The sequence below is a fragment of the Megalobrama amblycephala genome, linkage group LG10 (assembly GCF_018812025.1).
Source record: "Megalobrama amblycephala isolate DHTTF-2021 linkage group LG10, ASM1881202v1, whole genome shotgun sequence".
NCBI lineage: Eukaryota > Metazoa > Chordata > Actinopteri > Cypriniformes > Xenocyprididae > Megalobrama > Megalobrama amblycephala.
The window spans coordinates 35,585,259-35,611,165 of record NC_063053.1 but is presented as its reverse complement, the minus strand read 5'-3'; the positions used below and the strand labels follow the sequence as shown (position 1 = coordinate 35,611,165).

At 37.7% G+C, this 25,907-nt stretch overlaps 1 protein-coding gene across 5 annotated transcripts in view; it reads right to left on the bottom strand.

Annotated features, from left to right (window-relative positions):
* col21a1 (collagen, type XXI, alpha 1) overlaps window positions 1-25,907 on the bottom strand; it is a 76,365-nt gene that overhangs the window by 41,199 nt on the left and 9,259 nt on the right. For 4 of the 5 annotated variants that reach the window (XM_048205904.1, XM_048205901.1, XM_048205905.1 and 1 more), the window contains 8 exons: window positions 25,073-25,246; window positions 23,571-23,648; window positions 23,011-23,019; window positions 20,156-20,239; window positions 19,579-19,641; window positions 9,478-9,531; window positions 9,336-9,389; window positions 3,592-3,645 (listed from right to left, as the gene is read on the bottom strand). In XM_048205904.1, the coding sequence (XP_048061861.1) occupies window positions 3,592-3,645; window positions 9,336-9,389; window positions 9,478-9,531; window positions 19,579-19,641; window positions 20,156-20,239; window positions 23,011-23,019; window positions 23,571-23,648; window positions 25,073-25,246 (570 nt within the window). The remainder of the gene's footprint in view (window positions 1-3,591; window positions 3,646-9,335; window positions 9,390-9,477; window positions 9,532-19,578; window positions 19,642-20,155; window positions 20,240-23,010; window positions 23,020-23,570; window positions 23,649-25,072; window positions 25,247-25,907) is intronic. The other variant, XM_048205903.1, reaches the window with a different exon arrangement.

Below are 25,907 nucleotides of genomic sequence, written 5' to 3'. Positions count from 1 at the left end.
ATTTTTCACATAATTTACTTATCTGTATACCGCTGTTTCCACTGTCATAAAAATGGGCTGATGACTTCCTTGTTCTATGAAGTCCCTCCTTCAGAAATACGTAACGAGTTCTGATTGTGCCAGCGGTTCCTGTGTTGTGATTTGACAGCTCTGAGCGCACCGTGCCCGGAAAAGTCACGCCTCTTACCATAACGTGGAGATGCATGCGCTCGTGTTATTTTAAACATGTCTTTAATTTTACCCTATCAATTTGAGCCGGAATCAGACCCGGTGATTGGACTGCGGGATGAAAATAACAGCGTTTCGACGACATGGCGACAAACACACTCTACAAACGCAACTCTTGTGTATTCCTGTGGGCGGAGGTTAGTCAAAAAACTGTTTTAGTGACGTCATTAAAGAAGGAAGTAGAGGGATGTAGTCCAAACTGGCCGTTCGATGTAGGCGACTTCTGTTAAATAAAATATCTCGCTTGGCATTGAACTTTGAGCTTTAAAATTTTACAGATTTTATTTATACTCTAACAACAACATTACACACTAACTAAAGTTTGAAACATGGGATCACGAAGAACGGGACCTTTAAGTCAATGATGACAGAATTATAGGTTTAACTATCCCTTGAAATTGATTGTCATGGCATTTTTTTTTTTTTACATTTATAAAAAAGGTAATTTTCCCCTAACCTTGGCTATCAATTTCATGTTAAGCTAATTAGAATAACTCACTGTAGGGCTTTTAGCATAATTTTTTCCACGGCAGAGGAAATCTGCATCAGAAGTGGCATTTAGATGCATGTATAAAATTGAATATGAATGTGCAAAACAAGCATGAATAACACTGTTTAACAACTTTACAATAAAGATCTATAAAGCTTTTGTGGATTTTACAAATCATCTTTAATATACAATATTCTGAAAAAGTGACATTTCCCTTTTTGCAAAGTTCAAATGTTGATAAAATATATAACTTTAACTAAAGATACATTAAACTAATGTGTTACAAAAACAATGCAATTTTGAAATGTCAAAAAATCTGCAGAACCAGTGTTTAAGCGTGACAACTGCAAATCAAAAATGTATCTTTAGTATCTAAAAATAATGGTAAAAGCCCTACAGTGAGTTATTCTAATTAACATGAAATTGATAGCCAAGGTTTAAAATGACCTTTTTTATAAAGGTAAAAAAAAAAAAAAATGCCATGACAATCAATTTCAAGGGATAGTTAAACCTAAATGATAATTCTGTCATCATTGACTTACACTCTAGTTGTTCCAAACCTATATGAGTTTCTTTCTTCTGTTGAACTAAAAAGGATGATATTTTGAAGACAGTTGACGCTACAGTCAGCTGTCTGTTTACTGACATTCAATATATATTTTTATTTCAACAGAAGAAAGAAACTCATACAGGTTGAGGAAAGTGAGTCGCCAGCTGAGGAGAGTCAGTGGTCAGCTGCGTGAGGAAAGTGAGTCGCCAGCTGAGGAGAGTCAGTGGTCAGCTGTGTGAGGAAAGTGAGTCGTTCACTGCGTGAGGAAAGTGAGTCGCCAGCTGAGGAGAGTCAGTGGTCAGCTGCGTGAGGAAATCGAGTCGTTCACTGCGTGAGGAAAGTGAGTCGTTCGCTGCGTGAGGAAAGTGAGTCGTTCGCTGCGTGAGGAAAGTGAGTCGCCAGCTGAGGAGAGTCAGTGGTCAGCTGTGTGAGGAAAGTGAGTCGTTCGCTGCGTGAGGAAAGTGAGTCGCCAGCTGAGGAGAGTTAGTGGTCAGCTGTGTGAGAAAAGTGAGTCGTTCGCTGCGTGAGGAGAATGTGTATACAGATGCACCGCCGGCTTATCAGTGGTAAATTCAGTGGCTAATTCAGTGGCTACTGGCAATTGAATAGTGAATTCCCGCGACAAGTCGGTAGCCATATTTTTGGACCTTCCGGCCCGCCATAACATCCCACATAATGATGAACAACCTCAGTAATCAGTGAAGGATGGTCCAAGCTTGTCCAAAAGCACTGAAAGTGTTGATGCCCCTTGCAAAATGCTAATTGATGGCAGACCTCTGGCACTCCTAGTTTGATGAACTTTTTGCAAACAACCATCACACTAAGAAAAGGTAAGGGTCATATAATCATTCTTTTTTTTTTTTTTTTTTCATTAAGAATTAATTTATCTAAACATTTAATTAATCTAAACATTTTCTAATATACAAATTGAAAGTTTTTACATCCAAGCTTTATGTAACTAACAAGTACTAAAAAGTAGCCTACCATGTTTTTAGACATGTACCGTGGTATCATGTGCATTTGTATTACACTAAATATCTTTAGACTATTGTTTTTCATTACAAATACCATAGAAACAATATAGTTACTTTTTAATTTTAACCTAATAAAACGAGGTTACAATTTTCACATATGTTACTGTTTTTGGTAATGAACATAAATTTACATCTGCATCCCATCTACTGCTTCTGTCACTTAAGATTACTGTCAAATGTGCATTTCTAAAAGATAATTAATATTTCTCTGGCTGTAATATTAATTGTGAAATCTTCACCTGTTTGACAAGTGTTTATGTTCTGATGATTTAATTAATTAATTAATTAATTAATTTTATTTATTTGAAAAGAGACCATGTACAAGGTCATCACTATACAGATGATAAAATAATACAAACAGTTTCAAAATAAAATAAAACATAAATAAACGCACATCCTGTCAGGGCTATATCAATGCTTACAAAGTTGAGTTGATTTTAAAAAAAGATTTTAGCTTCAATTTAAAAAAAAAAAAAACATAGATGTACACTTCTTGATATTCTCTGATAAAACCACAATTACCTGTTCAGTTTCTACAACTTTCACTCTGCCTTTAACAAAAACACAAAATCTGCCTTTAAACTTGAAAGAAATAAAGGTTTGACATGTATTGTGATAATTATCAATATCGGTTGATATGAAAAAATGTATTGTGATCTTTTTTTTTTTTTTTTGTCATATCGCTCAGCTCTAAAAGCACCATAATTCATTGCTGCACATTAATATGTACCATTGCCCTTTGATCCCTCATAACAAATGAATAAAAATAAAAAAACATTATTGTTTTGCATTATTATGATTAATGTAATTATGCCTGTGGTAAACTGTGAAATTTGTGGGGTGCGCCAAACAAGTTTGGGAACCATGTTAAACAAAAGCTGAATTCTGAATTATTCAATTGTTAATGGACTATTACTTGAGATGCAAAATGTGCATGTTTTATTCTATGCCACAACGCATGTAACAATTAAACTACTATCTCTGAAGAGAATGGCCAGGTCCACACAGAATCAGTACCCATAAATTTCCACTTCTTACATGTTAGATTATAACATGTTTTCTAATTTGATCATCTTTGTGCTGGAATTAAGAGTGTAGTACTCTTACACACTTTAAATCCATTCCACAGGATTTCCACAAAGTTTCCCACAGATTTTCCTCCACAAATCTGCAGAAAATGTAAATGAAACCAGGTTCCATATGTGCCTGATTATGGCCACTTTTAAGAATTGCATAGGCATGTTGAAACATTGCTCTAGCAGAAATAGAAAGAAATTTTTAAAACTGACCTTTTCACCTGGTTTGCCAGGTGGCCCGGGTAAACCTGGGATGCCGCTGTCACCCTAAAGACAAACACACACACACTGAAAAAAATTCATTTTAGTAAATTCTGAAAAAAAGGTTGAACAGCCATTGCAAAAAACATTGGCAATGACATAAATTTTGTGTTTCACAAAGTTTGCTGCTTCAGAATTTGTAGATTATAATTTCACATGTTTCTATACTTGAAAACAATAAGCATTTCTTGAGTTTTAAAAGCTTTCATTGGCAAAAACATTCAATGCAAAAAGTCAGTAATTACAGTGTTGACCCTTCTTCTTCACAACCTCTGCAATTCACTCTGGCATGCGGGATATGAGCTTCTGGCCCAAATCCTGAATTATGGCCATCCAATCTTGCCTTATTAGTGCTCGGAGACTTCTGCCAGCAGCCATATCACCCTGTAGCCCAAGACTGGTTTCCCACTAAAGCTAAGCAGGGCTGAGCCTGGTTTGTACCTGGATGGGAGGCCTCCTGGGAAAAGTTGGTTGCTGCTGGAAGAGGTGTAAGTGAGGCCAGCAGGGGGTGCTCACCCTGTGGTCTGTGTGGGTCCTAACACCCCTGTATAGTGATGGGGACACTATACTGTCAAAAAGCACCGTCCTTCAGATGAGACGTTAAACTGAGGTCCTGACTCTCTGTGGTCGTTAAAAATCCCAGCATGTCCTTCGAAAAGAGTAGGGGTGTAACCCCGACATCCTGGCCAAATTTGAACAGTGGCCTCTGTCTATCATGGCCTCCTAATCATCCCCATACACTGATTGGCTTCATCACTCTGTCTCCTCTCCACCAATAAGCTCTTGTGTGGTGGGCGTTCTGGCGCAATATGGCTGCCGTCTCATCATCCAGGTGGATGCTGCACATTGGTGGCGGTGGAGGAGATTCCCCCTTCCATATGTAAAGTGCTTTGAGTACCCAGAAAAGTGCTATATAAATGTAACAAATAATTTTACTATTTATTATATTATATCTGCTTGTCCACTCGCCTTTTGAGGATTGACCACAGGTTCTCTAAGGGATTAAGATCCGGGATAAGTTGCTCTTGCAGGATGTTTTGATGCTATTCTTTGTTCATGGCAGTGTTGTTGAGCAGAATTGTGAGAGAGACAAACCCTTGGATGAAAAGCAACCCCACACACGTCTCAGGATGCATCACTCTTGGCACGACACCGGAATGGTAGTAGTATAGTAGCAATCACCTTTTCTTCTCCAGACAATCAATTTTCCAGATATTTTTCCAAACAGATGGAAGGGGGCTTTGTCAGAGAAAATAACTTTGCACCACTCTTCTGCTGTCCAATCCTCATACTTCCTGCAGAATTTCAGTCTGTCCTTGATGTTTTTCTTGGAGAGAAGTGGCTTCTTTGCTGCCCTTCTTGACACCAGGCTTTTGTCCAAAGTCTTGGCCTCACTGTGCAGATGCATCACTCCCTCCTGCTGCCAAAACTGATCAAGCTCTGCACTAGTGATGACGTGATTCCGTAGCTGATTCCTCAGGAGTAGACGTCCTGGCACTTGCTGAACACTAGGATGTCCTGAAGCCTTCTTCACTGTAGCTGAATCTCTCTCCTTGAAGTTCTTGATGATCCGGTAAATGGTTCTTTGGTTTTCAATATTCTTTGCTGCAATTTGCATCTGAGGCCATTTTGATGCAAAGCAATGATGTCTGCACGTCTTTCTTTGGAGGTAACCCTTGTTAACAAAAGTCTGCTCTAATAATCCAATCAGAATGATAAAGTGATGATTTTACCTGACTAGTACTCGTTCTCACTTTCTCATATGCTGATGATAATATGATTAGAAGCGATTAGTCATTGGAGACGGCAAGAGCGCGTAAGTGTTTTGCTTAATATCTGTTTCTGTTCAGTTGTTTAGGTTATTGTTTGCTGTTAGAAATGATTAATATTGATTCTCTGCTTGGTTCTATTTTCTACTTTCACTATATTTTGTATTTTAATTGTACACATTGCTATTTAGAATAACTGATGTGTTTGCTGCGTTTGGTGTTATTGCTTGTTTTCGCACTTAAGTGCTGTGTTGTTCCCGCGTTGGTTTCGATTTGAGCCATTTGTGTGCTATAGGCTTTTGCTGTACTAATTGCTAGGGCAGGCACAGCTGTTTTCTCTCATGCATTGAAAAGCAGTATATTTATTTAGAGCGTTCAGCCCTCGTGTTCAGCCTCCTCATGTGAAGACCGACTCGGGTAAAGACCTGTGACTCTACCTGCGCGACTTCACCAAGCAAGGACACTGGTAAGGATCTTCAGTATCTTCCTTTCCCTTTTTTTACCCTTCTTCTTTTTCTTCATTCTCAGCATTTGCTTTCAATACATTCCTTTTGTCTCTCAGCAACGCTCCACTATCACACGTAGAAGGCAGCGCAATACTGCTAACCTGCGTCCTACTCCTCTTCTAATATACCTCTCTCTGTTTATGTGGGTCTATGGAATTGTCAGTCAGCAGTCAACAAAGCTGACTTCATTCTAGCCTTTGCTACTAAATCTACTCTCAATATCTTGGACTTGACTGAAACCTGGATTTGTCCAGAGGATTCAGCAACAACTTCTCATTCTCTCATACCCCTTGCCAGTCTGGAAGGGGTGGGGGCACTGGTCTTCTCATTTCTAACAATTGGAAATACTCAACTCACTCTTCTCTATGCAATAACAATTTGTTTGAGTTTCATGCTATTACAATTACAACTCCTATCAACATTCATATCGTAGTAATTCAACCCCCAGGCCAACTGGGTACCTTTGTAGAGGAACTGTGGACATGCTGCTGTCCTCATTTCCAGAGGATGGCAGTCCACTTGTATTCTTTGGCGATTTCAACATTCATCTAGAGAAGTCTAATGTTTCAGATTTCCTCTCTCTTCTAGCCTCATTTGATCTCAAACGGCTCATCACCACAAGTACCCACAAATCTGGCAACCAACTTGACCTAATTTACATGCACAACTGCATCACTGACAACATTTTGGGAAAACCTCTGCACATTTCCGATCATTTCATCATCACTTTTAATCTACAACAAATCCCTCTACCAGTTACCTTCAGACATAACCTGCGCTCTCTTTCTTCTTCTCATCTTTCCTCTGTTGTGTCATCCTCCCTTCCCTCACCCACACAACTCTCATCTCTGGATGTGAATACAGCAACAGACACTTTATGTTCCACTTTAACTTCTTCTCTAGACTGTATCTGTCCTCTCTCATCCAGGCCAGCATGTGCTACTCCCTCTAACCCCTGGTTATCTGATGTTCTTTGTGAACACCGGACCAAACTCAGGGCTGCAGAGAGAAAATGGCGCAAATCCAAAGACCCATCTGACCCAGGTAGGTATCAGTCTCTCCTCTCATCCTTTTCTGATGATGTTCATGCTGCTAAATATTCATATTTCCACAACAAGATCAACAGCGCTTCAAACACGCACACACTTTTCAAAACATTAAACTCTCTCTTCTGTCCCCCTTCACCACCACCCAGCACCTCTTTAACTACTGATGATTTTGCTAATTTCTTCACTGACAAAACATCAACCATCAGCAGTCAGATCTTGGCTCCACACACACAGGAACTCAGACCATCCACATCCACAGCCACAGAAATATCTAAACTTTTTCTCTCCAGTCCTCCTACCACCTGCCCTCTAGATCCCATCCCCTCACCTTCTACAAGCCATCTCTCCTACACTTTTACCAGCACTCACACACTTTATGAACACATCTCTCCACACTGGCATTTTCCCTACCGCATTCAAGTAGGTTCGGGTAACCCCACTGCTTAAAAAACCCACATTAAACACTTGTAGACAGTTACAGACCTGTCTCTCACCTACCATTTATAGCAAAAACACTTAAACGGGTTGTGTTCAACCAGGTTTCTTCTTTCCTCTCACAGAAAAACCAGCTGGATGTCAACCAGTCTGGTTACAAGAGCAGCTATTCAACCGAGACTGCACTACTGTCAGTCACTGAAACACTGTGGATTGCGAAGGCTGATTCCAAATCATCGGTTGTCATTCTGCTGGATCTATCTGCTGCCTTTGACACTGTGAATCATCTGATCCTTCTGTCCACCCTGTCATCACTGGGCATCACAGGAACTTTACTTCACTGGTTTGGATCCGATCTCACAGGTAGGTCTTTCAGGGTTGACTGGAGAGGGGAGGTATCCAAAGAATATTAACTGACCACAGGGGTTCCTCAGGGTTCAGTTCTTGGACCTCACCTCTTCTGTATATGCACTACATCACTGGGTCCCATCATACAGGCACATGGTTTCTCATACCATTGCTGTGCTGATGACACACAGCTCTTTCATTATTTTTTTTCAATCCAGATTACCCCACAGTAGCTGCATGAATCTCAAGCTGTCTTCTCATCTTCCCTGCCAATCCAACTCTACAGCACGATTTCACCATCCAGCTAGGTATATAATTGATTACCCCATCAAGGTCGGCCAGAAATCTTGGAGTTATCTTTGATGACCAACTGACCTTCAAAGAACACATTGCTCAGCTCGGTCATGCAGATTTTCACTACACAACATCAGGAAGATCAGGCCTTTTCTAACAGAACATGCAACACAACTTTTCGTCCAGGCCCTGGTCATGTCAAGGCTTTATTACAGCAATGCTTTTCTGGCTGGACTGCCATCATGCACAATCAAACCACTACAAATGATTCAGGATGCTGCAGCATGTCTTGTCTTTATTGAGCCGAAAATGGCCCACATCACACCTCTCTTCATCTCTCTGCACTGGCTACCACTTGCTGCTTGCATCAAGTTCAAGGCATTGATGCTTGCTTACAAATCTACCACAGGCTCAGCACCCTCCTACTTCCGCTCACTCTTATGAGTCTACATCCCTACCAGAAGCCTGAGATTGCTAAATGAACGCAGGCTCATGGTACTATCACAGAGAGGCACAAAATCGCTCTCCTTAACATTTTCGTTCACTGTTCCTTGCTGGTGGAATGATCTCCCTGCCTTCATCCGGAATGCAGAATCCCAGGCAATATTCAAAAGACAGCTAAAAACTCACCTCTTTTGAGAGCACTAAACCTCATCTTAAAAAAAGAAGTCTATTCTTTCCACTTCCTTTAATCCCTCCCTGTTCTAGCTTATGCTACTCTAAGCAATGTCTGAAACTTGTGTATTGTGAGCATTTTGTGTGTCTATTTACCTCTTCTCGATGAATCGCTTACTCACTTGTAAGACGCTTTGGATAAAAGCGTCTGCAAAATGAATATAATGTAAATGTTTAAATAAATAAAAAATAAAGTTCATTTTTTAGGCCAATTAAGTTTTTTGAAATTATTTAAAATGCACCTGATCACTCTCCACAATAATCAACCCAACAACTAAAGCTGCAAACTTTGCAAAACACAAAATGTATGGCACTGCCAATACTTTTAGCCACAGCTGTACAGTGAACTTAAATATCAGTCACAAATATTGACTCTGACATTAAAAAAAAAAAAAAAAAAAAAAAAAAACTTGCTATATACATGAGGTTTCTGAGAGAAACTGACTTTGTGTAGGCAAGGTAGAAATATTTGGACCTAATCAGAAATGATGTAGATAAATTTGCTGTATTTCATGTTAATTTTGATTTAATTTATTTAATTTTACTCTTGCAAAAGTGAATATATGATGACTAAATATCTTGTCATTATGAAAATGGTATATAAATTAATAGCTCCTTACTGCTTCCCCACGACTTCCCTTTTCCCCCTTATGTCCATCAGCTCCATGTGGGCCCTAATCAAACAGAGACAGAAAAGTAGCGTCATCAAGTGTCGCATGAAGTTTTATAGGGTATGTCCATTTCTGACACTTGCACTCATACCTCCATGCCAGGAGAGCCTTGAATGCCAGGACTTCCTCTAGAACCTGGGACACCCTTTAATAAAGAAAGAGTCTTGTATTAGTCTGACCCACAGTCATGCAAATGAATATAAAGGTCAAATTGTAAGAGAGAGAGAAAAAAAAAAAAGAAAGATCACAGCTTATGATCTTTCCCCACATAATAAGAACTCATAGTCTTTCAAAGTCCAAAATATGCATTTATTGAAACTACTCTAAGCCTCAAAAATGACTTTGAACTTTGTGATGGCAGACATGTTAGTGCATGAACACGACTTAACTGAATAACGATTTAAATCTAAGTTTCTTACCTAAACCTATTGTGTGGCTTTAGATGACTATGTTAAGACTATATGAATGTAAGGGGCTTTTTGCAGCTTGAATAACATTTCCCATCCACTGCTATTTTAAGGGACAGGTTTGTTTTATTGTTGCTAGCGTGTTACCAAATGTTTGCTTACTGGCATGTCTACAAAGAACCGTAAGTTGATGAAAGTAAAACTTTCGTTCTAGTGAGTCAGGTTAACTGATCTGAGGTGTGTTTCCTGTGCAACAATCTACAGTAAATCACCTCTTAACTATCATAGTACAATGCATAAGTGGAGAAATTAACTAGTCTAAACTGTTTCCCAAAACCTTAAGAATAAGAATACAGCTCAAGAGTACTGAAATGTCATTAACATTGTCATGCAAGTGGTGAAGTAATAACTTTTGCCAGTTAATCAGTTTGAGGTTGAATTAATTTTGGATTATTGCTATTAGTAACGATCATGGCATCTGAGGACTACTTTGCTATTTTTGTTCTCTGTTGTTTCGCTTTATTTCCAGATGTTTGATTTAATTGCAGATTCCCTCTTACATCATACTTCGGGGTTTCCCCAGGCTTCTATCACACTTCTCACAACAGTGCTTTCATTCTCTCTCATTCATATTTGCATATATAAAATGACAGTGATGTTGATTGTACTGCATGTTAGCTTGCTTATTTTGCTTGATCTAAGACTATTTCAATAGTCTACTTTAGACATTCTACTAACTATGAGTAACTTTGCAACTACATGTCAACTAGCAGTCATTAGAGTATTAGTAGACTCTCTGTTTAATATCTGCAAACACTTTTGATGCTCCTCAACAGACATTCTCCTGACTATAAGTACTCTGAGAGTTAGTTGACATGTAGTTACTTCTAATTAGTAGAATGTCTGAAGTGGACTATCAAAATAAAGTATAACAGATCTATATGTAGGTCTCATCACACTAACAAGAAACAAATCTGTTTACCACAGAGAACTGTAGTTTGAACCACACATCTTGCTGTCTGTGAATGTTCATTGGAACTAAGGTTTCGGGTAACACTGACTTGTTGGTAACGGGTGAACTTGTGATCATGGTTCGCTTACGCTGTAAAACTTTGAAAAGGACATTGTTTTTACACACAAAGACAAGAACTAAAACACCAAGTTCATGAGGTAAAGTTCCTGTCAAGATTTCAAAGAAGTCTTGAATATCTGTGTCATGAGAATTATTTATTATTAGTGCGTGCAGTCTGTATGCGCCTACGTGAAACACTTGTGCAGACTCCAGCTGGATGATGACACTTATGTCTTTGTTTTTGAGACATAATTTTTTTTTTGAAATTCAGACTTTTTGGAATCAAAAATATTGTTGTCATGTTAGAATGTTGCACGATTCTCTGAGAAGACTGTATGCAATTGCCAAGACTGAAAGGGCACTATATTCATAAGATTCTTCTCAATAGAATTCTTTTATTTATTTAAACAGTTAGCTTCACAGTGACTTGACCTTAGACATTTACACAAAAGAGGGTGAACATTTTTTTTTTCTACAAACATGTACTTTGGTGTCCCTTGACTTATTTTAGAAGCATTAGAGGCAGAAAAGCAATCTTTGATTTCTCATTATTTACAAATATTGTTGTGCTGACTGAGTTTGTCAAGTCATGTGAAGAGGATGTGAATGTTTAAAACCTTATTTGTAAAAGCCATATTTTCAGTCTCCATAGGCCTATAGATATTTAGATTTGGGAAGTTTGCAAAGAAATGTTTACGGTATCAGTATTGACAAATACTATAAGTATAATGAAAATACATGAGGTGAAATATGCTTTGCATCACTAAAAACCTGCTGTTTATTGATTAAACAAGCAGGCATATGTGCAAAATGTGGACGCCTATTCATAAAGACATGAAGCCTTGCAAGTATGGCATCCAGGTGTTGTGTTATTGCACATTCTCCTAACTTTTAGAGCTCTTCCGAGGGTCATTTATCATTCATGCTCAACAATTTTTTTTTCAGTCAAATTAATTCATGCTGAGAAAAACTGCAGCTGCAGACAAAATTGCAACCCTACATACGCCCACAAACCAGGCGCGTTTCCTCCGACTAGGCAAAGGAGGCATTGGATGAGAAAATAATCCATATTTCAAAAATAAAACAATGCAAAAATTACAAAATACAACATTAAAAAGTGTATAAATTACTCGATTTTCTGATGATTTCTGATTTTCCGACATCAGCAGGTAAAGTTACAGCGGGAGCCCGTGTCTCTCTTGGCTCCCCTGAGCCCATTGAGTTTTAACCCCTAAACCACGCGGTGGGTTTGGTGGGGGGTAATTTATAAAGAATGGGGGAAAGTCACGTGAGAGGAGGCAATGCCTCCATCGTTCTATGATTGGATATGATTAGTTTGTGCAATAAACCCTACCTCTTGTTTTCATGTGTGTTCCACATTAGCGAATCAGTCTGAATGAACTAAATGATGCCGCTAATTAGAAGACTAATTTAAAAATAAGTAAACAACTCAACCACTTAGATATCACCACTTTATATCCAAATCGAGCATCTCGGTTATGTATGTAACCCTCGTTCCCTGAAGGAGGGAACGGAGATGTATGTCAGAAGTGAACCGACGAATTGGGATATCGCATGAGAGCCAATTCGTCGGTTCACTTCTGACGTACGTCGAACGTGACTGACTGAAAGGGAACTGAAATGACTGAATGACCTGAAAACATGATGAATGCAGGTTTTTTTCAGTGAGCAATCAGCTTGGTGAAATTAAAGGTACATCTTCGTGACTGTGACCAGAGTTTACCGAGTTTGATGACTGTTGACCCGGAAATAAGTGCCCCTCTACTGTTTTTAGAAGCTTTGTTCATATACATTGCCCTCCACAATTATTGGCACCCTTAGTAATTATGAGCAAAAGCAGCTGTGAAAATAAATCTGCATTGTTTATCCTTTTGATCTTTCATTCAAAAAATTCACAAAATTATAACCTTTCATTCAAGGAAAATAATTGAAAGTGGGGGGAAACTTACATTATGAAATAAATGTTTTTCTCCAAAACACGTTGGCCACAATTATTGGCACCCTTTTATTCAAAACTTTTTGCAACCTCCTTTTGCCAAGATAACAGCTCTGAGTCTTCACCTATAATGCCTGATGAGTTTGGAGAACACCTGACAAGAGATCAGAGACCATTCCTTCATGAAGAATCTATCCAGATCCTTCAGATTCCAGCTCCATGCTGGTGCTTCTTCTCTTCAGTTCACTCCACTCATTTTCTTTAGGGTTCAGGTCAGGGAACTGGGATGGCCATGGCAGAAGCTTCATTTTGTGCTCAGTGACCCATTTTTGTGTTGGATTTGATGTTTGTTTTGGATCATTGTCCCGACGGATGATCCAACCACAGCCCATTATTGGATTTCTAGCAGAAGCGTCAGGTTTTGATTTATCTGTTGGTATTTTATAGAATCCATCATACCATGTATCTGAACAAGATGTCCAGGACCTCCAGCAGAAAAATAGGCCCACAACATTAAAGATCCAGCAGTATATTTAACCGTGGACATGGGGTACTTTTTATCCATGTGTGCACCAAACCCATCTATTGGGTTTGCTGCCAAAAAGCTCTTTTTTTAGTTTCATCTGACCATAGAAGCCGGTCCCGTTTGAAGTTCCAGTCTTGACTGACAACTGAATATACTGGAGATTGTTTCTGGATGAGAGCAGAGGATTTTTCTTGAAACCCTCCCGAACATCTTGTGGGGATGTAGGTGTTGTTTGATAATTCTTTTTAGGCTTTCTGAGACTCAAGACTCAACTAATCTCTGCAATTCTCCAGCTGTGATCCTTGGAGAGTCTTTGTCCACTCAAACTTTCCTCCTCACTTCACATTAGGACGATTTAGACACACGTCCTCTTCCAGTCAGATTTGTAACATTTTTAGTTGATTGGAATGTCTTAATTATTGCCCTGATAGTGGAAATGAGGATTTTCAATGCTTTAGCTATTTTCTTACAGCCACTTTCTATTTTGTGAAGCCCAACAATCTTTTGCTGCACATCAGAACTATATTCTTTGGTTTTACTCATTGTGATGAATGATTACAGGAATTTGGCATTTGTGTTTCCTCATGTTTATATTCCTGTGGAACAGGAAGTCATGGCTGGACAATTTCATGCTCCTAGTTACCCTGGTGTGCTAAAAAAAATGTAAATATGAATGGGAATATACTTCAGAGATCTTTTACTCATAAGAATTTCTAGGGGTGCCAATAATTGTGGAGGGCACTGTATGTACTAGAAATTAATATGTACTAGGATGTACTAGGAATATCATGTTAGATTCTAAAACAAACTATATATATATATATATATATATATATATATATATATATATATATATATATATATATATATGTATATGTATATATATATACAGTCCCCTCCAAAAGTATTGGAACAGTGAGGACTATTCCTTTATTTTTTCTGTAGACTGAAAACATTTGGGTTTGACATCAAACAATTTATATGAGACAAAAGATCAACATTTCAGCTTTTATTTCCAGGTATTTACATCTGGATCTGATACACAACTTAGAAGATATAACCTTTTGTTTGAACCCACCCATTTCTCATGTGACCAAAAGTATTGGAACATGTGACTGACAGGTGTGTTTTGTTGCCCTGGTGTGTCCTATTACATTGATTATTCAAACAATAAATAGCACTTAATGTCTGCACTCAGTTTCAGATTTGGGTTTTGCCTGTGCAGACTGCATTTATAGTTAGACGTGTAACCAACATGAAAACCAGAGAGCTGTCTATGGGTGAAAAACAAGCAATTGTGAAGCTGAGAGAAGATGGAAAATCAATCAGAGCCATTGCACAAACATTGACCATAGCAAGTACAACCATTTGGAATGTCCTGAAGAAGAAAGAAACCACTGGTGTACTAAGTAACAGACCTCGAATGGGTAGACCAAGAAAAACATCAGCTGTTGACGACAGAAACATTGTGAGAGCTGTAAAGAAAGACCCTAAAACAACTGTTAGTGACATCAGCAACAACCTCAAGAGGGCAGGAGTGAAGGTATCACAGTCTACTGTCTGCAGAAGACTTCATGAACAAAAGTACAGAGGCTACACCAGAAGATGCAAACCTCTCATTAGCAAGAAGAATAAGAAGGCCAGGCTGGAATTTGCCAAAAACTACAGAGACAAGCCTCAAACATTCTGGGGCAAAGTTTTATGGACTGATGAGACAAAGATTAACCTCTACCAAAGTGATGGAAAGGCTAAAGTTTGGAGAAAAAAAGGATCTGCTCATGACCCCAAACATACAAGCTCATCTGTGAAACACGGTGGAGGTAATGTCATGGCTTGGGCTTGCATGGCTTCTTCTGGGACGGGCTTATTGATCTTCATTGATGATGTAACACATGATGGCAGCAGCAAAATGAACTCTGAAGTGTACAGAAACATTTTGTCTGCCAATTTACAGAAAAATGCAACCAAACTGATTGGGAGATCCTTCATCATGCAGCAAGATAATGACCCAAAACACAGTGCCAAAGCAACAAAGGAGTTCATCAGGGGCAAAAAGTGGAAGGTTTTAGACTGGCCAAGTCAATCTCCAGACTTAAACCCTATAGAGCATGCATTTTACCTGCTAAAAAAGAGACTGAAGGGAGTAACCCCCCAAAACAAACAACAACTGAAAGAGGCTGCAGTGGAAGCCTGGAAAAGCATTACAAAAGAAGAATGCAAAAGTTTGGTGATGTCAATGGGTCATAGGCTTGATGCAGTTATTGCAAGCAAAGGATTTTCAACTAAATATGAAGTCTTATTCACTTTAATCTATTTTAAGTTAATCTGTTCCAATACTTTTGGTCACATGAGAAATGGGTGGGTTCAAACAAAAGGTTATATCTTCTAAGTTGTGTATCAGATCCAGATGTAAATACCTGGAAATAAAAGCTGAAATGTTGATCTTTTGTCTCATATAAATTGTTTGATGTCAAACCCAAATGTTTTCAGTCTACAGAAAAAATAAAGGAATAGTCCTCACTGTTCCAATACTTTTGGAGGGGACTGTAAATATATATATATATATATATATATATATATATATATATATATATATATATATATATATATATATATATATATATAAAATGTAGGGGTTAACAGAAGACTAAATTAGTCTATTTAATGGTAGAGGTATTTTTCACAACATAGTCATGTTTGATGGAAAAATCAACAAAATAGCCTACATAAATAATAAAGTAATTAAAATTGTACAGCTAATGCCTGTTTAGGATTTCGGTGAATGAAATACTAATATAAATGACTGATGGAATGATAAGATTATTAAATCTTTCTGGCATCAGTGCGAAAACAGCTTGACATTACATAACTAATATTTTATAATGGACAGGGTTTTTCCTTGGTCAAAAATAGTCTTTGCTGGTGGCGGACGAACACAGTCCTCCACACACACAGTACTAAGTACCCTTGTGAACTGCACCTAGCACTGGCAATAAATAAATCCAAAATAAATGCATAGAAACAGTTTGTAATATTAACTTGGATTATTTTTCATTTCATGAATAAACAGGCTATGTCAGATCATAAAACAAAGTGCTTATAACTATTTTATATTTAAAAATATGTAAATTTATATGTAAAAAGGCACTGAGTGACTGATTTGAAAGGTTAGTAATTAAATGAACAACAAAGTAACATTCATCGCAAATGAATTCTATAAGCAATGCTGTTTATTAAATATAAATGACTACACTCTGCTTTGTGCCTAACAGACACTAGAAGAAGCTTTTTTTTCTCATCATGTTTTTGAATACATCTGTTCTGTATTTTTACAGTTCATCATGTTTCTATCATGCAGTGGCGATTTCTTTAAGACTGCAAGGGAAGCTCGGCTTCCCTTATAATGTCACAAAATTAATGGTCAAATATGTACTATTGTATTAACATTTTATTGACTAAAAATGCGTTAGAAAACGTTTATCTCAAAGACGAGTTCGTTCAGAATCAGTTACATATAGCAGGTCGGCTGACTCGGTTTCCTTCTCATACATTCCCGCAGCGTCACAGTGCATTTCCCTATTGAAGCCCAGCGTCCATTGACTTCAATGGGGCTGCTTTGAACGTTTTTTTTCAGCGCTTCGAAACTAGACGGTCATTGGATAAACGCTGCGATTATGTCCCGCCCACGGACGCTCAGCGTCTCTGGGGGTGAATGGGGAGTGGGCTGGCCCGGACTCCGAGCTTCTGCGTGATGATTGGAGGGTCTGTCGAAAGACTGCATCTCCTTTTGACTGACAGCGATTCTGTACTATAAGGAATCACTGAAGCTATTCGCGCTCAGTCCCATCGCGGATTTCTCAAGTTCAGTCGAAATAAAAACTGCTGCAACCTATTTCTTTGATATTTGCTTGGCGAAATTGCTTGATTTTCATCATACATTTCACACAATTATACACCACATTCCTTATTTCAGTTTTACAGAGTTTAATATTTTTTTTTTAGATCGTTCATTCATTCATTCCTTCATTCATTCATTCCTTCATTCATTCATTCATTCATTCATTCATTCATTCATTCATTCATTCATTCATTCATATAACGTTAGTAGGCTAGGCTAGCGTCGTGGGTGAAACTGCGCACGATGGCAGACGGTGCTAATATTGTCGACCTGATTTTGGCGAAGCCATTTGAAAGTGTTCCTTACGAGGAAAAACGTAGAATTAAACAGCAGGGCAGATCAACACCTAAGATTGATTTAGTGCAAAAGATAGGGAAAAATAACAGGTCTTTTCAGCTCTCCTGGTATGACAAAGTTAGCTGGCTGACTGGAAGTGCTGTGACAAATAAAATGTACTGCTGGCCATGCCTCTTGATGAAACCATCTCACGGATGTGTTGTTTGGTCAAAGGTGGGGTTTGGAGATCTGTCTAACTTTGACAGGGCATATAAAAGACATGAAAAGAGCAATGAACATGTGAGTGCATGTGCAAGATTAAGTTGCATGGGCAGGATCAGGGTTGAGCATGCAATAAATGAAGGTGCTCGCATTCAAGTGGCTAAACATAATGAAATAGCATTTGTCAAAGAGAAGAGGTCAGAGGTCAGAGGGGGCTTTCCAAGCCATTTATGCCAAAACAGCAGATCTCACATCAGACCCACGAGATGAGCCCATGAGAAAGCGCCGTCTGACCCAATTGCAGGATCCCCAAGTGCGATACAGAAATCTGTACATGGCCATCCTTGATAACATCTTGGAGCAGATTCCTCGACGTTTTTCAAATTTGGAAAGCATGCTCTTCTTAGAATTAGTCAATCCAGGGAAATTTGATGACATGAGACAGGTATTTCCAGAGGAGGCCTTCCAAAGTGTCCTGAAAAGTTATGGCCATCACTTTGATTCAGGAAGACTGAGGTCAGAACTTCAAGTCCTGTATTCAGATCAGGACTTGCAGGGTAACAGGGGAAAGCTGTGTGATTACTTGGTGTTCCTTAAAGACATGGAGTTGGACAGTGCAATGCCTCAGCTTTACAAACTGTTCTCATTAGTGGCAACAATTGGAGCTACATCTGCAGGTGTAGAAAGGAGCTTCTCCTGTTTAAAGCGACTCAAGTCTTACACCCGAAACACAATGGGCCAAGGCCGTTTAAGCAGCCTAGCTCTGCTGGCCATTGAGAGGACACTGGTCAAGTCACTTGAAAAGACTCCTAGTTGGTATGACAGGGTCACAGACCATTTTCTTGAAAAGGAACGTAGGGCAGAATTTACTTTTAAATAAATAGACAATTTTATGATGTAGGCCAAAAATGAGCTTCCCCTCTCTGACAGACCAGTAGCCGCCACTGCTATCATGTATATCATGAAGCAGTCCTTCCAGCCATACTTTAAAGTATAGTTTTAGTGTAGGCTCCAATACATCAACAAACTTGCTTAGTGTACAATACAGTGTACAGTGGACAGAAGATATCTGTTTTCCAGTCACTGGAAAATTCCAATATGTTCTTCCTAAAAGGCATTGCACAATACATGTTGACAGCCAAATTATTTCCTTGCGTTTTCTTGAATTTGTGAAGTATTCTGAGACAATAAAATGCTGTAAGTAACTTTGCACCTACATGTCAACTAACTCTTATTAGAGTATTAGTAGACTGTCTGCTTAATATCTGCTAACACTTTATTTTAATGCTCCTCAATAGACATTCTCCTGACTATAAGTAACTTTACAACTACATGTGAACTTACTCTACTAACTCAAACCTATCAGTCTACTAATACTCTAATGAGAGTTAGTTGACATGTAATTGCAACGTAACTTATAGTCAACAGAATGTTTGATGTGCATCATTAAAGTAAGGTGTGTCCAAACATTTATTTATTTTATTTATTTATTTATTTTTTATGACAAAGTGAATATGAAATATTTAAGATTTTGATTAGGTCACTAGTCACATTTCAGCTTTATTTTTTAATTCATTAAAGCAAAACGGGGACATGTTTCTAACAATATACTACTATATATCTATATAGCACATATTACCAGAACTACTGTCTTGTATAGTCTTACATTCTGAACGAATGAGAATACCAGAATTCTCATAATGTGAATGCCATTGACAGTTCTATCCAAACACACTTGTGGGGATGTTAATGCATGTTGCAGTTCTGGATATTGCATTGAACACGACATGTGCTCAAGTTAATTTGAGGTTGTATTAAACTGTGTAGTACTCACAGGCTTACCATCAGCACCAGCTGGACCAGGTTGACCCGGATTTCCTGTTCTGCCCTGGTCTCCCTAGAGAATGTACAAGTGATGCATTGTAAATAGTATTTACATAATTTCATTAAACAAATATTTATCAAAGAACATAAAGGCTTATCTAACTATTTGTATCTTTGCCAATGCGTAACAGCTAGTTTTTAGTAAATAAATAAATAAATGTAATTTCAAGGGCACTGTTAAAAGCATTATCAAAATCATATTTATTCTTTAATGCTTTGCTTATATTTATTAGTCTCTTGATTGAGAAAATGATAAACAGTATAATTATAATACTGAATAGATGAATCATAAATTCTAGCACAGCAATTTACTAAATCTGTCTGTATAATTCTGTTTAGGGCCATTTTACGGTGATCACCTGTTGAAAAGCAGCATGTGTTTTCAAGCATAGGTTTGACCTTATAAACTTCAAACTTGCCTTTTGGAGACTTTTATGTGCAGTGCAATGACTTGATGCAATGAAGAGATTATATAAGCTGTTCTGTTGTATAAAGCCATAAAGGGGTTGAGAGATAGGCTATCGTACCTTCATTCCTGGGGTACCAGGTGGCCCAGGGGGACAGACGCAGGGCTCTGGGGTTGGATCAATGTCTCCTGGTCCATTAGCACACTAATAAAACAGCAAAACATTGTTTACTATGCTGCGTTTCATGAAACCTAAAGCGTCAGACAATATTTCCTGTTCGTGGCATAAGCTAAACTTTGTGGCAAAAGCCAAAACAGCACACAACTTATCATTTTGCAGCAGTCTTTTTTTGTTCAGTCATTCAGCAATACGGCCCAGTAGTTCAGAAACAGCAAAATGACAATAATAGAGATACAGCACAACACAATTGTTGAACCTGTTTCACAACATTAGCCAATTTAAAGTCACCATGAAATCAAAATATGACAATATATAATGACGATTCTTATTTTTATGGAATATTGAAATATTGTTTACTTTAAATGATTTATCTGTGCACACAAGAATAAAAAGACGTGCACTATTCAACATCTGCAGTGACGTAAGCTGTAGGGAGTATGACGCGTGGAAGTTACTTTTGATGCGATTGACCCGAGTTCGAATCCGCCTTTTGCCGATCTTGCTCTTCACCCTTTTCCCACCACATATCAGATCAGAAAATATCAGATCATAGAAAATATTTAAAAAGTGGAAATAACAAGTGTTAAATAATTAAGTATTTATCGGGTTGGGTTAGGGGTAGATGTAGGGAGGGCTTTAATGTCCCAATAAGGCAGCATCAATTTAATAATTTTAATAAATATTATCATTTACACTCTGTTATTATTATGTCCTGTTAATGTACAACAATACTAAGGTGCAAATAACATAATTTAATAACAACAATCCAGTCAATTCCTGATGGTCCTGTCCTACATTTATTCTTGTTAAAGAAGCCATTTCATATTTACAGTAAATCTCAGATATACATGTGCATCTCAATAAATTAGAATGTGGTGGAAAATTTCATTATTTTCAGTAATTCAACTCAAATTGTGGAATTTGTGTATTAAATAAATTAGGTGCACACAGACTGAAGTACTTTAAGTTCTTTTAATTGTGATGGATTTTGTCTCACATTTAACAAAACCCCACCAATTCACTATCTCAATAAATTAGAATACTTCATAAAATCAATTAAAAAAAAGGATATTTTAAACAGAAATGTCAGGCTTCTGAAAAGTATGTTCATTTCTATGCACTCAATACTTGGTTGGTCTTCCTTTTGCATGAATTACTGCATCAATGTGGCGTGGCATGGAGTCAATCAGCCTATGGCACTGCTCAGGTGTAATGGAAGCCCAGGTTGCTTTGATAGCGGCCTTCAGGTCATCTGCATTGTTGGGTCTGGTGTCTCTCTTCTTCCTCTTGAGAATACCCCATAGATTCTCTATAGGGTTCAGGTCAGGTTAGTTTGCTGGCCAATCAAGCACAGTAACACCATGGTCATTGAACCAGCTTTTGGTACCTTTGTCAGTGTGGGCAGGTGCCAAATGCTGCTGGAAAATGAAATCAGCATCTCCATAAAGCTTGTCAGCAGAAGGAAGCATGAATTGCTCTAAAATGTACTGGTAGATGGCTGCGTTGACTGTGGACTTCAGAAAACACAGTGGACCAACACCAGCAGATGACATGGCAGCTCAAATCATCACTGACTGTGGAAACTTCACACTGGACTTCAAGCAAAAAACGTTTCTGTGCCTCTCCACTCTTCCTCAAGACTGGGACCTTGATTTCCAAATGAAATGCAAAATTTACTTTCATCTGAAAAGAAGACTTTGGACCACTGAGCAATAGTCAAGTTCTTTTTCTCCTTAGCCCAGGTAAGGCGCTTCTGACGTTGTCTTTGGTTCAGAAGTGGCTTAGTACGTGGAATGTAACAGTTGCAGCCCATTTCCCGACCACATCTGTGTGTGGTGGCTCTTGATGCACTGACTCCAGCTTCAGTCCACTCCTTTTGAAGCTCTCCTAAGTTCTTAAATTGGCTTCGCCTGACAATCTTCTCAAGCCTGCTGTCATTCCTTTCACTTGAACACCTTTTCCTACCACACTTTTTCCTTCCAGTCAACTTTCCATGAATATGCTTTGGCACAGCACTCTGCGAACAGCCAGTTCTTTCAGCAGCGACCCTCTGTGGCTTACCCTCATTGTAGAAGGTCTTGATGATCGTCCTCTGGACAACTGTCAAGTCAGCAGACTTCCCCATGACTGCTGTTGGGATTACTGACCTAAACCCAGTATTTATACCCTGAGAATGGTAATTTAATAGAATTTGAAATTAAATATTCTAATAATTTGAGATACTATTTTTTTATTTTTTTATTTTGATGAGCAGCGAGCTGTAATCATCTAAATGAAAACAAAAAAGACTGGAAATATTTTACTTTATGTCTAATAAATCTAGAATATATTTAAGTTTTACTTTTTGAATTAAATTACAGAAAAAAAATTACTTTTTCATGATATTTTAATTTATTGACATGCACCTGTACATTGCAATAAGGAAGAAAATACAATCGCAACTTCCATTTCATGCTGACTTTAAGTGACCATGTTATACACCAAAAAGTATGAAGATTTTTTTTGGACATGGTACTGTACCTTGACTATGATATTTTTTTAAAGTACATTGGAGTACCATGGTACTGCCAAAGTACTTTATGCAAGCAGTTTAGCTTTCGTCAGTGAGAAGGTTCACACCAGCTTCATTCAGCCATACATTCCCAAAGCTGCTGACAGTCCTTTGAAAGATTTTTCCAGCTATGACAATACTTAGACACTCCAAAAGAACATGAGGCAAATCTTACCTCTGCAATTCAAAATGAGATAAGCAGTTACTTTTGAAAGCGAGCAAAGCCATCTTCAAAAGTACATACCTCTCCATCCTAAAAATGAAAGGAGTGAAAATACATGAAGGGGCTGCGGCAAAAATCATAACTTTGCTTTGAGGTGCAAGGCATTACATGCGCAAGCAGAAAAGGAAATTGATGTGAAAAGTGTTTGCCACAGGGTTTATGAATGCCCTACATCTCTAAACAGTGTGTCTGAAAGAGATTGGGATATAGTGCCAGGTCAGGCAAACTGAGAACAACGACAAAGCCAGTGATTGACTTTCTAATAAATGGTTCTGAGTAAATATCACACTCTGTTTGAAATTGAGAAGATGCTTTTATTTTGTAAGTGAAATTGAACTGATTAGATTAGATTAGTACATTTAACACATTCCAAAAAACTTTGGGCTGGAATTACAAAAGTAAATAAAATGAACAAAGTACTTTGTGTTTTACTTCTTAGTTTTTAAAGACTTTTTAAAGAATTGTCTGGTAATAAGATAACATATTTCAAATATCAAGTCACTCCTAATCTGATGTGACATTAATAGGTGGAATTTATTTCAATGGGCCAAAACAGAAACATCCAAGATTCTGGTACTCACAACTCCAGGTATTTCACAGGCTGTTTCCCTGTTATTCTGCTCAGGGTCGCAGTAGATTCTGAGTTTTTGAATTTCAAACTGAGAGAGAGAGAGAGAGAGAGAGAGAGAGAGTACAAAATACAGGTAGTTATAGAAAAGTCTAGGCCTGGGGCAGTAGGAAAGGGGAAAGGTGCTCCCTGTTGCATATAAAACACATTTGGTGTCAACATGACATGGTGTCTGCTTTTCCACAAGAACACTGCTGTGTTGCACATGTTGAAAATGTTCCATCTTATGTTTATTCTTTGGCAAAAGATCACAAACACACACATATTCCAATAACTTCCAATATTCCTTCATAAAATAATACAATATGCTTTGTCATCATTTTATTAACTTCAAACATCATAAATATTAAAACCAATATCATGTGTTTTTATTTTCCCCTGTATTTTTGATTGATCTATATTAGGGATGGGGATTTTGAGTGATATTTTTAGTCCAAAAAAAAGAGTAAAACAAAAAATCAAAGTAAAATTTAAGTTGAGACATATGTCTCTGATGAGAGCGACATTTAGATGAATGTGTAAATATGTACTGTGCACTTTCTTCTCAATTACAAAAGATTCACACAACAGAAATGACAGCTGTGAGAAAACAGCAGTTAAGAAATTATCTGATCATAGCGATGTGGATATGTTTGCACCAGCTCTGCAATTCACTCACATCATGTCGACAGATGAGGTCATTAAAATGACACTGTTATAGTTTGATTATAAAGTATATTTGAAACTATGTGAGTCTATAGTTTGAATTAATCCCTTTTCTTTGCATGACACATTGACACTATAGTACAAATAGCTCTTTTGGCATTATCCTGAACATAAACATTAATTTAATGTGCCCTTGAATGGAAGAGAGGCTCTCGGGAGCGTAACTCTCACATCCTTTTGATATTCCCAGCAAAAACTTCCTGAGCACTTAAAAATCAGTCTATAGGCTTTCATATACAAGCAAGGAAGTCAGGGAAGGTCTTGTTTTATTACAAGCTGTTCACACATATTCAATAAAAAAGTGACTAATACATGAAAATTCATATATATAGCCCCTTTAATGTTAGGCTTTCTTTATAATAAAGTTTGAATAAGCAAAATTCAGCAATCAAAATCCAAATAAAAAAACAATACAATTCTAAATGCTCCTAATCTTGGATGCGCACCTGAATGGACAGGCATCACCTCAACATTACATCTCCACAGCACCAGCTAGTGTATTCAGTGAGAGATTCAGTAAGAAAGTATATTTTATTGGTGCTTATGGCAGGCAAAAGATTTGAGTTTGAGAAATATTTGTTATTTAGTAATTCAATAAAATGTAATACAATTTATACAAGTTTAAGCAAGTCTAATATAACCATATAATTCTTCACTTACAAAAAACAATATAATAACAGTAACAACAGAGTAATTACATCACAGTGAAAGTCTGTAAAATGAGATCCAAGAAGTCATTGACATACTTACCGGTACAGTTGTTTCTTTGGTGACGTACTTCCCAACCTGTGTTTTTCCGTTAATAAAAATACCATCAGGAGGCTCCAGTGCCAATGTTTCAATTTCCAGATCATCAACATACAGAGTGACATCTTCCTCTGTTACTAAAAGACGAAGCTGATGCCATTTTTCATCAAATAGTTTCTGTAAAATACATAAAACAAAGCAGAATGCAAACAATGGTGTTTTACATTCAATTTTTGTATTAGTACATCTAGTTTATGTACCATAAATGTGATTATATGAGGAGAATAGGAATGTCTCAGTAAACTATTTTTCAGTAGCATTGGCATCATAAAAGAAGGATTTATGTGAACATTAAATAATAAACCTACTAGGGCTCTGTGTCACTGAACTTTGGGTGCTCATAAATCAAATACTATGGAATCATTCCATAAAGTGTATCAGAGAAAATATACACTAAATGGAAAATATCAAGTTCATGATGTATAAAAATCCATTCAGTGTTGCTTTCCCAAATTCCACCAACTTTTTATCCATATGGGGACTAGTAAGTCTGGTATCCTATTTACTGCCATGGGCAGTGAGTCCACTGTTAAGGGATGTTCTGTATGAAATTTGTCTGACATTGTAGTATCCCTGCTAAAACCAGCTTAGGCACACACTGATTTTCAGGCTGGATTAGTGCTGATTGCTTGCGGACCAAAACATCAACCAGCATGGTCTTTTTGGTGAAGCTAGTGAAGCAGAACCATTGAGATCCCATGCATCCAAAACACAAATTTCAGTATGCTGGTGATGATCAGCATGGATTTTCATGGAAAGTGAACTGATGGAGAATTAA